Source organism: Archocentrus centrarchus, chromosome 22 (genome assembly GCF_007364275.1).
Source record: "Archocentrus centrarchus isolate MPI-CPG fArcCen1 chromosome 22, fArcCen1, whole genome shotgun sequence".
Lineage (NCBI taxonomy): Eukaryota > Metazoa > Chordata > Actinopteri > Cichliformes > Cichlidae > Archocentrus > Archocentrus centrarchus.
The window spans coordinates 27386550-27400933 of record NC_044367.1 but is presented as its reverse complement, the minus strand read 5'-3'; the positions used below and the strand labels follow the sequence as shown (position 1 = coordinate 27400933).

Sequence of the window (14384 nt, the reverse complement as noted above, 5' to 3'; positions counted from 1 at the left end):
AATGCAACTTTTTCTGTTAATCACTGGTTTAGCTTTTGTTTTTTTCACTTTGGTCTTTTATGCCAGGCCATGAGGGATGCCTTTCTCTGTAGGAAGACTGTTAAACTGACAAAAATGCCTTCCAGACCACCCAGCAGGCTGTAATTGCAGTCGGTTGAATGGGAATTATTTTTGGTAGCTAAGGGGCCCTCTACACCTTTTAGCAGGTCAGAGGGTTGTTATCCCGCATACTCTGCTCCAGACCATTGTTTAAAAAGCCCCCCCCCACACACACACACACGTTCTACTTCTGTCTCCTGTGCGCATAGTTTCACAACTTTACGGCTTTGTTAACGACTCAATCAACCCCTCTGCTCTCCTGTGAGAGAAATAAATGCTGTTTATTCAGGATACAGGACGGGCCTGTTCGGACGTGTTGGACGCCCCTGCACTGAAGCCAAAATCTTTTTTTCTGCAGCCAACATCTCAATCATGAGATGGAAGACTAGAAGATCAGTCAGGTATCAAATGCAGGTTAAAAGCAGACCTTTCATCTGCAGTGACTTGTTGTGACCAGCCACCTATCACACATGGAGAAGAAAGTTTACCCAAAATGCACTTTTTTTGAAGTTTTCAGTGAATTTTCAGAAAACAGATCGAAGCTCCAGAATACCAGCACTCAAACACAATAAACTGGGGCAGCTTTGCCATTCAAATTATGGTACATGTGCCCTGATATTGATATTCAGTGATGTGAACAAAAACAAGAAATTGGTTTTAGTGGTCTGATGGCCTCTGTACATACTCATGGTTATTATTTGTAGAGTTTCTGTTTCTTGTTTGTTCTCTGATGCTTTCTGTGGTTCTTTATGGTTCATTTTTGCAGCTTTGTTGTTTTAGTCTTTCAGTCTTTAGTTTTAGTCGCTGACGACTTTGTGGAGTTTATTTTTCATCCATCAGTCTTGTGTCTGTGTTTGTCTTTCAGTGCCCCCGTCTGATTCTCTGTCCAGTTAATCTCCTTCCCATTTAGTGGTTTTCATTTCCTGTTTTATTTTGGTAGCTCCTGGTTTCCTGTATCTTGACTAGCTTTACTTCCCCTGCTCGCTGTCTTGATTATCTTCAGCTGTGTGTCACTAGCTGTGTCTTGCTTGTGTTTCCTGAATATTTGGATTCTGTGGTTTTGGACTCATCAGCATTAAATTCTTGCTTTGTGTTTGACCTCCACCTCCTGGGTCCTTTCCACACGGCTGAACGCAGGTTTTAACGGAGATGAAATGTAGGATGTTTTTCAGCTTTGTCTCCCGTACTTATGAAATTATGGGGGCTCAAAAATGCTGAAATAACTTAAATTGTTGACCCACCCTTATGTACTCGGAGAGCCTGTAACTCTGAAAATAGTATGAAGGTCAAATTTTGCACATCTTCATCAAATATACAAAAAAAGTAAGACACCGTTTATTTAGTTGAAAAAATTTTTTATTATTATTTATGTGTTTGTCATTGTTTAGAATGGAATAGAATGCATTTCTTGTCATTACTCAGAATGTTCAGTGAGAGTGGAAGGTCATTCCAGTTTCAGTGCCAAACTGTAAAAAGGCCATAAATAAATATATAAAATAAAATAGAATATATAAAAAAGATTAAATATATACATATAAACATGATGTACGGTAAGTAATTGCACTCTGGTAAATAAATATTGCACAGTATAGGAGTGATAAATATTACACCATTCATGATAAGAGGATATTGCTCAATATGAATAATATAATTATTGCACAGGATATGGGTATCCCACAGTTAGACTGGGTGAGTGTGTTCAGGAGGAGGGATTTGTACCAATAATGTTTGGACTGATCTGGCATGGAAGCTTATTTCTGCCACTGAAAAAAAACTAAACTAAATTAAAAACTGGCATCCATAAGTTAAATTTCATATTATTACCTCAAAATTTTACCATACTTGTAAATGCCTACTAAATGTGATGAACATTCTCCTTTTATAGTGAGTGTTTATGGGTGGCTCCGGGTGTGCTCGCAACTTTCAGTTTGTTCTTGCCGTGTTGCGCTTTTATTTTGAAAGGTTATGTTTACGGTTGCCATGCCAACACTCTGCCGCCGTCTGGTTTGGCTCTACGTGTAGATAACGTTGTGAGGTGGAAGACGAAGAAAGCCAAGTGGTATTTATTGTTTATAAGTTGATGTTCGTAAGACACAAGCTTGTCTTGTCATTTGTTGCATTATCTTTACTGTTTCGCTCTTTTTTCCACGCACGCTCTTTAGTGCAGAGCTCGCTAGCGGAGAGGTCCGGGTCTAAAACTTGATTAGCGCCCTTGGAGAGCGGAATGAGGTATAGAAATGTTGATTGTACACTCTATGACAAATGTTATTTGTTTTACCTGAAAAGTGTCATTTCATTTGTTCATATGAGTAAATTGCATAGTTTGTCAAGATTGCCTGTAATATGTGTTTGAAAGTTTTATTTGTTTATTTAAAGGAAAGGTTATGGAGTTGTTAACACTTATTTACTATTTGGAATTGTGACTAATACTGTAACATAATGTTCATAAGAATTGTTTGTGAATTATATCTGCTTTGTTCTGTAGTTTTCACGGTGTCAAGATGGCAAAGTGTCACAGTACCACTGTCTGGTGCTTACCAAAGGAAGAGAAATAAACGACACCCGTTTGAAACTCTACGTGTTTGGTTTATACCATCCAAGGGGCCGCTACAGTGAAAACTCAACGCTGCACCAGTCTGAAAATTCCTGCGCTTAAGCCATCACATGCAAGGTACAGCTAATGAACAGTTGAATTCGCACCCAGCCCCCCCCCCCCCCCCCCAGGCAAGATTTGAAACAAAGAGTACTCTTAGGATTCACCTCCAGTGTCAGGAGAGACTGGATGCCAAGAAGCAGGATGGACTGGAAGAGGATTGTGTAAATACACATATAAGGTCAATGTATTTGGGAGATAAACTTAAATGCTGGATACAGTTGAAATTTGATATTTAATAGGAACTGACACATGTTTATGGAATGTTAACAATAGAGGATATGTCTGTTTGTGAAATGATTTAAAGGTCAAAGTGCTTCTTCATTTTGTGTTGTTGATGCTCAAGCTACAAAATCCCTTTGAACGTCTTTAAATTGTTAGTGTCTGGTAAATAATACTCTGTGGTTAAAGACAACTACAGCTTATAAGTGTAAAGGCAGACCTAGGGCAATCAAAGGTTATAGTCAATGTAAGGCAGCTGCATAAGCAAACAAAATGTCCCTCTCGATAGAGAACACAGACAGTCCTGCAGAAGCACCAACTGAAGAGGCAGGTGAACATACAGACACACCATCTAGATCTGGCACCCGTGAAAGAAAGTTAACAGAAAAGGGCCAAGAGATGTGTGATCTACTCACCAAAAAACACGAGAAAGCATTTAGTAAGGCCTATGACTCTTGGAAGCTGGTAGCAAGGGAGACAAGGACAAAACTAAAAACCCTCTGCTCATTAGAGGGCCTCGACAGGCTCCAACAAGATATCCAAGTGCAGCGTGATGCTGTAAGCCTGCACTATGAACCTATTTTACGTAACAGTAAAACAACACCAGAAATTGTCAAAAAAATGGATGCCTGCGGTACTCTAACAAAGGAAATCTGTGACCTCATAGGTAAACGTCTAGAGACTATTAATGAAGACTTTAATGACCAACTGGAGAAGGAAAGAGTGAGAGCAACCTTAAACAAAGATGAATATGGCTCTGTTTTTGGTCACACCAAAACTGAAACTGTAAGCTCATCAGAGTCAATAGAGAGATCAAGTGACCACTCCAGTTCAGCAGGTACCCATAATAGCAAAATAGAGGCAGAAGCAGAGCTCGCTGCAAAGCTGGAACAAGCAAAGGCCTTGAGAGAAATTCAAGCCCAGCAAATGCATCTTCTTAAGTTAGAAGGGGAATGGAAGCTTAGAGAAGCAAGAATTTTGTCAGAACTTGAACAAAGGAAGGTCGAAATGCAACAACAGTTGGAGCAGGAGAGAACAAAACTTGAGCAGTTGCATGCAGAAAAGGAAGTTGCAATAGCAGCAGCTCGGGTGAGAGCATATGATGATTTTCAAGGTTTGGGGAGCCACGAAGAGATTGATAATCTAATTAACTCTGCTTACCATCAGACAGAAACTGCAGCTCGATTGAATCCAGACGCTGCCTCGTTCCAGCCTCACAGAGCATCTCCTGAAGTAACAGTGGCCCAAGAGTCTGACAGTCTAGCCCAAGCAATAGCAAACTCATTAAGCATGAGCCGCTTGCCGGTCCCTGAACCCACAATATTCAGTGGTGACCCCTTAAGGTTTACAGACTGGAAGATTTCATTCATAACTCTTATTGAAAGAAAACCTCTCCCAGCAAATGAGAAGATGTTTTATTTAAAACATTATCTAGCTGGAGAAGCACGCAAGGCTGTAGAAGGCTTCTTTTATCGAGACTCAGAGGACGCATACAAGGGAGCATGGCAAGTTTTACAAGACAGGTATGGGAACCCGTTCATCATCCAGAGGGCTTTCAGAGATAAGCTTGCAAGATGGCCAAAGATAGGTGCAAATGATCCACTAGCACTACGAGAGTTCGCTGACTTTCTTCAAGGCTGCACTGAGGCAATCTCTCACATTAAAGGACTAGCTATCCTTAATGATTGTGAGGAAAACCACAAGTTGCTCAAGAAATTGCCAGAATGGATTGTGCGAAAGTGGAGTCCAATTGTTGTAGATGCACTTGATACATCTGGAAGTTACCCAGATCTTGCATGCTTCACAAAGTTCCTGAATAGAGAGGCACGAATAGCCTGCAACCCTATTGCCTCTCCATTCTCAATGGATTTCAAGCATACAGATGAGAGGTCATCAAAGAGAGCCAAAGCTCTCAACACAAACGCTAAGAGTTCTACTCCAGAGAAACAAGACACAAATTACAGCAAAGTAAAAGTACCCTGCTGTGTTTGTAAAAATGAAACCCATGGTATCGCAAAGTGCCCCACCTTTACTGCAAAAAGTATTGAAGATAAAAAGGCATTTATTCTCAAAACGAGGCTGTGCTTTGGGTGCTTAAGAAAGGGTCATATTACCAAGGACTGCAAAAGGCGACACACATGTAACATTTGTAGCCGTCGTCATCCAACCTGCTTACATGAAGAGAGGAAGCAAAGACCCTTAGAAGTAAAAACAAATGGCTCCACATCCACAGAAGAACGCACCAGCCTGGATACTCACATTGTCGTGTCCCACACATCAACACATCGTGTGTCTGCTACCTCAGCTATTGTTCCTGTCTTCGTGTCCTCAGTGCATGAGCCGGAGAGAGAAGTACTCACCTATGCACTACTGGATACCCAGAGTGATTCAACGTTCGTCTTAGAAGATGTACTTGATAAACTGAATGTAGATGCCCGACCAGTAAAGCTGAAACTTAGTACTATGACAGCTATCGACACAATCATATCAAGCAAGAATGTCCATGGTCTACAGGTTCGAGGATTCCATTCCATGGACTACATCCAACTGCAGCAGACCTACAGCCGCGACTTTATCCCGGTGGACAAGTCGTACATCCCAACAAAGAAAACAGCACTACTGTGGCCTCACCTCAGGCACCTGGCAGACAAATTGCCACCCGTCCAGGACTGTGATGTAGGGCTTTTAATCGGATATGACTGTCCACCAGCATTAGCGCCCCTTGAAGTTGTGTTAGGTGGCAAAAATGAACCATTTGCACAGCGATCAGAACTAGGATGGACCATAATAGGCACATCAAATCCTCACCTAGACCGACAAGGAAATCAAAGCTTTGTGCATCGTCTCAAGGTAAGGGAGCTGCCAATCCCATCTGCAACGGATGTTCTGAAAGCCTTGGAATCAGACTTCAATGAGAGAACTTATGAAAATAAGTATGTGTCCCAGGATGACGTTCATTTCATACAGTTCCTCAATGAACACATCAAGCAGAAGGAGGATGGGCAATATGAGATGCCCCTCCCTTTCAAGGGGAACAGTCCACCCGCTCTACCAAACAACAAGAGGTTAGCCACAGTTCGCCTTCAGTGTCTTAAGAAGAAGCTAAAGGCCAACAAACAATATTACGATGAATACAAAGCATTCATGGAGGAAATAATCAACAAGGGTGAGGCAGAGCTTGCCCCTACAGCATCTGAGGAGAAGACAGAGTGGTACCTTCCACATCACGGAATATATCATCCCAGAAAACCAGGAGTGCTATGCCGCTTCAGGAAGGAGGCTATAGCAGTTATCTGTGACATTGAAAAAATGTTTTATCAGTTCTCTGTCACTCCTGAATCCAGGAACTATCTGAAATTCCTCTGGTGGAAGGATGGAGATTTGGAGAAGGAGCCACAGGAGTACAGGATGGCAGTTCATCTTTTCGGGGCTGCCTCATCTCCAGGATGTGCCAATTTTGGCTTAAAACATCTGGCACGACAACACCATGCTAGCTATCCAGTGGCATCAACATTTATGGAGAAGAACTTCTATGTTGATGACGGGTTAGTCAGCGTTTCATCAGTTGAGGAAGCTGTGAAACTGATCACTGAGTCCCAAGAGCTGTGCAAAAGAGGAGGCCTACGCCTCCACAAGTTCAACTCGAACATGGAAACAGTACTCACCTGCATTGAACCCTCAGAAAGAGCAGCAACCACTGAACCTCTAGAGCTGAACCCCACCCCATCAGAGCGTACACTCGGCATTCAGTGGTCGACAAAGGGTGACACATTCAGCTTTAACATCAGCCTGAAAGATCAGCCAGCAACCCGTCGTGGTTCACTGTCAGTCATTGCCTCTCTTTATGATCCACTTGGATTCATCGCTCCATTTAGCCTAAGTGGAAAGCGTGTCCTTCAAGAGCTGTGTCACAGAGGCATCGGATGGGATGATCCCCTCCCAAAAGATGTGAAGCCACGGTGGGAGGAGTGGATAAAGGGTCTTAACACATTGAAAGAGGTCTCAATTTCGAGATGTTATCACCCACAGAACTTCCATAACATTGTTAGGATAGAGCTGCATCATTTTTCAGATGCCAGCTGTGTGGGATATGGTGCATGCTCTTACCTCAGGTACAAAAATGACAACAATGAGGTTCATTGCAGTCTTGTAATGGCAAAGGCACGGGTTGCACCCATGAAGATCATGAGTATCCCAAGACTGGAACTCTCAGCAGCAGTTTCTACAAAAATCAGTGTGATGCTGAGAAGCGAACTTTATATGAAGATCGACGAAGAGTTTTACTGGACAGATTCGCAAGTTGTATTAGGCTATATCAACAACGATGCTCGCAGGTTCCACACATTTGTTGCAAATCGAGTACAACTGATTCGAAATAACAGTGACCCCAGTCAGTGGCATTATGTGGACACCTCAGAAAACCCAGCTGACCACGCATCCCGAGGTCTTAGTGCAGCGGGCATTCAATCAACAAATTGGCTTCAAGGACCCAAATTTCTCTGGGAGCAAGAATTGCATCTCTCACCCAGCGTTCAAACAGAAGTACTGGTTGGTGATCCTGAAGTTAAGTCAATCCAGGTGCTAGTAACTGAAACACTTAATTGCAGTGACATCCTCAAACGTCTGAGTCACTTTTCATCTTGGACACCACTTATCAAAGTGGTTGCAAGAATTAAGAGGTTGGGTTCTAGACAGAAACAGCATAGTGAACATGTGGCTGTTGAAGAGCGTGAGAAGGCTGCGGAGGAAGTGGTGAAGCTTGTTCAGCGGCAAGCCTTCCCCCATGAATGGAAAATGCTTCAGAGTGGCAGGGACCTCCCAAAATCAAGTTCTCTTTTCAGTCTCAACCCTATTTTGTATGAAGGGCTTCTCTGTGTTGGTGGGAGATTGAAACAGTCATCTCTCTGTCACAAGGTGAAACATCCAGTCATCCTTCCTAATGACAGCCACATCACTAAGTTGATCGTATCCCACTACCATGCTAAGACATGTCATCAGGGTCGATGTCAAACCCAAATGGAGCTTAGGAGCAATGGATTCTGGGTCATTGGAGGGAGCAAGCTGGTTGCTAAGTTGATACACACCTGTGTGCTATGCAGAAAACTTAGACGACCGACGGAGAAACAGCAAATGGCAGAACTCCCTAAAGAACGTGTGGAAGCTACTGCACCCTTCACGTATAGTGGCATGGACTGTTTTGGTCCATTTATTGTAAAGAAAGCTCGCAAAGAATACAAAAGTTATGGCCTGATTTTCACATGTCTATGTTCCAGAGCTGTCCACATTGAAATGCTTGAAGATTTGTCAACAGACTCATTTATCAATGCCCTGCGATGCTTTATAAGCATCAGAGGAGCTGTTCGACAACTGCATTGTGACCAGGGGTCTAATTTCGTTGGAGCGCGAAATGAGTTTAAGGAAACGCTTAAACAATGTGACTCCAAGCTACTAGAAATCTTCTTGACTGAGAAACAATGTGAATTTGTTTTCAACGCCCCCTCCGCTAGTCATGCAGGTGGTGTTTGGGAACGTCAGATCAGAACTGTGAAAAACGTGCTGAATGCCACCCTTGCGCAATGCACAGGCCGAATTGATGATGCTTCCCTAAGAACACTGTTTTATGAAGCCATGGCTATCGTTAATAGCCGCCCATTGACAGTGGATGGAATCAATGATCCTCAGATGCCAGAGCCTATAACACCTAATCATCTCATTATGATGAAATCTAAAGTTCCTCTTCCTCCGCCAGGACTATTTGTGAAGGAGGATCTGTATGCAACCAAGAGGTGGAGACGAGTTCAGTATCTGATAGAACAGTTCTGGAGTCGTTGGAAAAGAGAGTATCTGCTCAATATATCCACAAGACAGAAATGGCATATACCCCAACGCAACCTCAAAGTGAATGATATCGTTATTATCAAAGATGACAACCTCCCGAGAAACCAGTGGCAACTAGGTCGAGTGGTGGAGGCTGCTCAAGGCAGTGAGGGCCTAGTTCGTCGAGTCAAAGTGCAAGTTGGGGAACGAAAATCTCAAGAAAAACAAAATGCCCCCATTAAACCTTCAGTTATTGAGCGACCAGTTCAAAAATTGGTACTTCTCTTAGAGAGCTGATTTCAACAAACTGAGTGGCAATTTGTGAGTACGCTGCTGTATTGTGTATGATCTATACCTATGCACATTTAATAGCACTGCTTGAAGTTATTCGTTTAGTAGGTTCAAGAAATCCTGTGTAAATTCATTTACTCCTGTATTAGTTCATTCATTACAACAGGATTTGGTGGGAGTGTAAATGCCTACTAAATGTGATGAACATTCTCCTTTTATAGTGAGTGTTTATATGTGGCTCCGGGTGTGCTCGCAACTTTCAGTTTGTTCTTGCCGTGTTGCGCTTTTATTTTGAAAGGTTATGTTTACGGTTGCCATGCCAACACTCTGCCGCCGTCTGGTTTGGCTCTACGTGTAGATAACGTTGTGAGGTGGAAGACGAAGAAAGCCAAGTGGTATTTATTGTTTATAAGTTGATGTTCGTAAGACACAAGCTTGTCTTGTCATTTGTTGCATTATCTTTACTGTTTCGCTCTTTTTTCCACGCACGCTCTTTAGTGCAGAGCTCGCTAGCGGAGAGGTCCGGGTCTAAAACTTGATTAGCGCCCTTGGAGAGCGGAATGAGGTATAGAAATGTTGATTGTACACTCTATGACAAATGTTATTTGTTTTACCTGAAAAGTGTCATTTCATTTGTTCATATGAGTAAATTGCATAGTTTGTCAAGATTGCCTGTAATATGTGTTTGAAAGTTTTATTTGTTTATTTAAAGGAAAGGTTATGGAGTTGTTAACACTTATTTACTATTTGGAATTGTGACTAATACTGTAACATAATGTTCATAAGAATTGTTTGTGAATTATATCTGCTTTGTTCTGTAGTTTTCACGGTGTCAAGATGGCAAAGTGTCACAGTACCACTGTCTGGTGCTTACCAAAGGAAGAGAAATAAACGACACCCGTTTGAAACTCTACGTGTTTGGTTTATACCATCCAAGGGGCCGCTACAATACTAACTCAAACTTCTGAGTAAATAATTAAAAAAATGTAGTTATTAATACAAAATTTTGACATACGGATGGCTCTGCTATAATTTCTAACCATTTCTAACCTCAATAGGCTGATAATTATTAATAAATATCAATAATAATTGATATTTTACTAGGGGTTAAAAGGCAGACGCGCACTTTGACTGTAGTGCTAAGTCTCGTGCGATCTCGCGATATTTCATGTAACGTCAGCTTGTTTACTTTGCAGCTTCCGCCTTTTTGCCCGCGTTATAAACTCGCTCCGCGTGCACACCTCGGTGCTGTCCCGACCTGATCGCAGGCTGAGTATCGGCTGGAGATGGACGTCCTCACCGTGCTGCCCTCTGACTTCGGTTACGTGATCTTCACGTACCTGTACAGCTGGATCATGCTGGCGTACCTGGCAGTGAAGGTTGGAGGAGGCAGAAAGAAGTACAACGTGAAAGTACGTGAAATGAATGACGGCTAAAAGTAATACTGCACGCTCTGAAATGTTTGTTTGCATCTCGGGCTGATGTGTCGCATGTTTGTTGTGCAGTATCCCACCATGTACAGCGACAAGGAGCAAGTCTTCAACTGCATCCAGAGGGCGCACCAGAACACCCTGGAGGTGTACCCCCAGTGGCTGCTCTTCCAGACCATTGCAGCCCTGGTTTACCCGGTACGTGTGATTATATGCGCCTACTCAGGCTCCACTACAAAGCAGTTTTTAAGCATTTGTTTATTGATTTATTGCCTTCCTGTTAGTGCAGTGTTTCGGAGGGGTGGGCAGGAATCAGGCCTCATGATCTTTGCCATGAATTTTCCAGATAAGAGTCAAGTCCAAAAGTCAGTGTCAGCGTGAATAAGCATATTTCCCTCCAGCACAGGGGCGTTTCCAGGATTTTTTCACTGGGGTGGTTCAGGGAGGCACAGTAAAACAGAATATGTGATCAGAAATGACTAAATGCAGTGTAAAATCTTACTTAGGTTCAACAGGTATGTGTAGGAAAAGCTATAAGATACGCACAGCATGCAAACATCCCGTTAGACAGGTTTAAAGTCTATACAGAGAGGGTGAAAAGAGTGGAAAGCTTTTATTGTCATCAAACATGGAGTATGATGAAAATGTGGCAGCTAACACGTTCAGTGTCTTTGCTTAAAAAACTGATACAGCAGATGTCATGTTTACAGAAACTTTAAGTGGCTGATGGTGAGATATCACTGAGGAAGTGAAATGTTTGGACTGAGTACAGTGAAAGCTGTGATAAGGCTCAGTGTTTGTGAAATAGAGACTCTGGTACAGCTGAGATCTGTATTTTATTTTATGGAGTCTCTAATAAGGATTGCTGGATGTAGGAAATATGGGGTGTGATTGTTCAGGCTCATGAACAGCAATGGCAGAAAACTGGCTTTGCACACAGGTTTAAACATTGCTTTGTTTTACAAAGAGCTGAAAGAAGTATTAATTGTAGCGAGCCTGCCCAGCGGTTATGGGAAGGCCTCATTGAGGACTGGCAGCCTGTTTGATCCCCCTGATACCCGTGAGGGTGGATGATAAAGAAAGGACGACAAGCAGGCATTTACGGACATGGAAGGGGGGTGTTTGGGCGACAGCCCTGCTCCTGAACTTCAGATAAATTATCTCCAACAAATAAAGAACTGATCTTTATGCTTATCCTAATAACCTAGTAATCTTTTTTTTTTTTTTTTTTTCCCCGACAGTCAGTAACAACCATCCGACCCACACATCCAAAGAAATCAAACCATAGAGGTCCATAAATTAAGTTGTTTAATAAAGAGAAATGATGCAGGGAAGAGTAAACACACTGACATTTATTTCATACTTTGTACAAAAGCCTTTGTTGGTGATGACGCCTCCTGAAACGAGTTGCATGCATCGCTCAGGTGTGATTTATTTATTTATTTATTTTTTTTTGGCCCATTCTTCCACACATACACTCTTCAGATGACCTCCAAACTTCACTGTTAGGGTGGTGTTTTTAGGGGGGGTGGGTCTGGGGGTTGATATGCAGTGCCCTTTGACCTCCAAACATGGTGTGTATTATGGCATCCACGGAGTTCAATTTTGGTTTCATCTGGTCAGCTAGATTCTCCCAGTAGTTCACAGGTTTGTCTAAATGTTGTTCAGCAAACTAAGCGTGCTTCAACCTGCGTTTTCTTCAGCAGCGGAGGCTCGGGTGGTGAGCATGCACACAGGCCACGGTGGCTGCGTTTATTCTTTGTTTTCTTTGAAACGGTTGGACCTGCTGATCCCAGGTCTTTCTGTCGCTCTCTGCAGTGGTCCTATGAATTCTTTTCACTCCTCTGTCTGAAATCTTGCAGGCAGCACCTGATCGTGGCCAGTTTATGGTGAAATGATCTTTCCAGCTCCGGATTATGGCCCCAACAGTGCTCACTGGAACCTTCATTACTTTAGAAATTCTTCTGTAACCGATGCCATCAGTATGTTCTGCACCAATAAGGTTGTGAAGGTGTTGTGAGAGCTCACTGGTCTTACCCATTATGAGACGTTTCTCATGTGACACCTTTCATAGACCATCAGTTGGGACTGATATTAATTTGCACTAAGTTTGCTGGTGACTGAGTTCAGCTGGTGTCATGACTCTTTTTTGCACCCCTCATTCTTCATGTGTTCAGTACTTCTTCCCTGTGTCATTTCTCATTTTTACACTTAATTTATGGACATCTGTAATTTGATTGATGATGCTTGTTACTGACGTCTGGTGAGGATTTCATATCAAAAGCACCTTTAGAAATACATTTACTTAGAAAATTGGTGCCGTGTTCAATACTTATGTTACCTGCTGTATTGATACAATTATGTTTTATAATCTGCACAATAACAAAGTGGCATAACATAGAAATACTTAGACTGTAAGTAAAATACATGAGTGGGCAATGTTATATTCCCTGCTCTTTCTAAGTGTGTGTGTGTGTGTGTGTGTGTGTGTGTGTGTGTGTGTCTGTCCAGCTGTCAGCATCTGTCCTGGGGGCTATTTGGGTGACCAGCAGGTTTTCCTATGCCTGGGGCTACTACACAGGAGGTAAGATTGAAATTAAGTGTATGTAATCTGGAGTAATGAGCTAAAAATTACAGACTTGTATTATTATTATTATTATTATTATTATTATTATTATTATTATTATTATTAATAGAGTGATTTAAATATAAAGGTGAGTATAGATCTGTTAATGAATATCACAGTCAGTAAACTGTGTGTGTTATGCTGAAAAAGCTCTTGTAAAAGATTGAACTCACAGCTCATTTCCACATTATTAATAACACGACAGTCTGACAGGCGTTACAGTGCTCACGGCTCTGTGACTGAGCAGTTTTATTGCTCTTTATCTGCTTTGTTTAATCATTTACATTTGATTACATATGAGTGAATGGTTACTAAGCTGAGAGGTTAAAGATCTGTGGGTTTAGTAGGAACAGTGCACTGTTAGTAAAGCATAAAATTTTAATTATCAGGTGCTCAGAACATTTTAGTCTCATCTTCTTGGTATAATTCTGCTTTGGCGAATGTTTGCTTTGTCCTTTAATTTCAGATCCAGCCAAGAGGATGAACGGTGCCTACGGCTACATCGGATTTTTCGGAGTCATCCTCCTCTCCGTATCTGTTGCCCTGCAGCTGCTCGGCTTCTTTTAAGATGAAGTCATCCTGTGTTTGCCCATCTGACTGGAGAGTCTGCTCATGTATACAGAACAACATGCATCTTACCAAATCTGCTAACAATAAACTGTCTGTATAGTTATTTCAAACTTTTTTTTTTTGTTTGTTTGTTTTATGGACCACTAACTTGACATCCCAGTGTTTTTGTGACTGTATGCTCCATGTAATCAAAAATCTACAATACTCAACAATAAAGTAGATGCTGGCTGATGGTGCAGCCTTGAATGGACTCTGTGTGCACTCTGTTCAGATGCAGGTAATACAGATTGTGGTCACTGAGAGGGTCAGCAGCAGCAGGGGTGAAAGGCCTGTCATGTGACCCACACCTGAGGTCTCAGGCACAACCCCCCCCCCCCCCCCCCCCCCCCCAGGAAATGGTTTTTTACGTTCACGTTTGACACCAAAAAACTGAAGTTTGTTTAATTTTTAGCTGCAATCAAAGCTGAACACACCACCAAGGAAATAAACATGAATCACTTCTGCCTTCATTCGCTTATTATCTTGAGTAGTATTTGAATCTCAGGATAGAGTTTGCTTATTTTTCCTCCTGTTTCATGGTCCAACTCTTTGTAAAGATTCTCCAAAAAGCAGCACATGAATTCAATATTACTTTCTACCAGAGGTGTCAAACATAAAGCCCGGGGGCTAAAACCGG

At 42.1% G+C, this 14384-nt stretch overlaps 1 protein-coding gene and 1 long non-coding RNA gene across 2 annotated transcripts; both read left to right on the top strand.

Annotated features, from left to right (window-relative positions):
- The first annotated feature begins 8734 nt into the window (after positions 1-8734).
- Positions 8735-10025, top strand: LOC115772954 (uncharacterized). The gene is made up of 3 exons (XR_004019059.1): positions 8735-9477; positions 9581-9647; positions 9904-10025. It is a non-coding gene; the product is annotated as an uncharacterized LOC115772954 (long non-coding RNA).
- Positions 10026-10278: 253 nt separating this feature from the next.
- mgst3b (microsomal glutathione S-transferase 3b) lies at positions 10279-13818 on the top strand. The gene is made up of 4 exons (XM_030719420.1): positions 10279-10494; positions 10588-10710; positions 13024-13096; positions 13605-13818. Exons 1-4 carry the CDS (start codon positions 10369-10371, stop codon positions 13703-13705), a joined length of 423 nt encoding a protein of 140 aa, XP_030575280.1. The 5' UTR covers positions 10279-10368; the 3' UTR covers positions 13706-13818.
- The last annotated feature ends 566 nt before the right edge of the window (positions 13819-14384 follow it).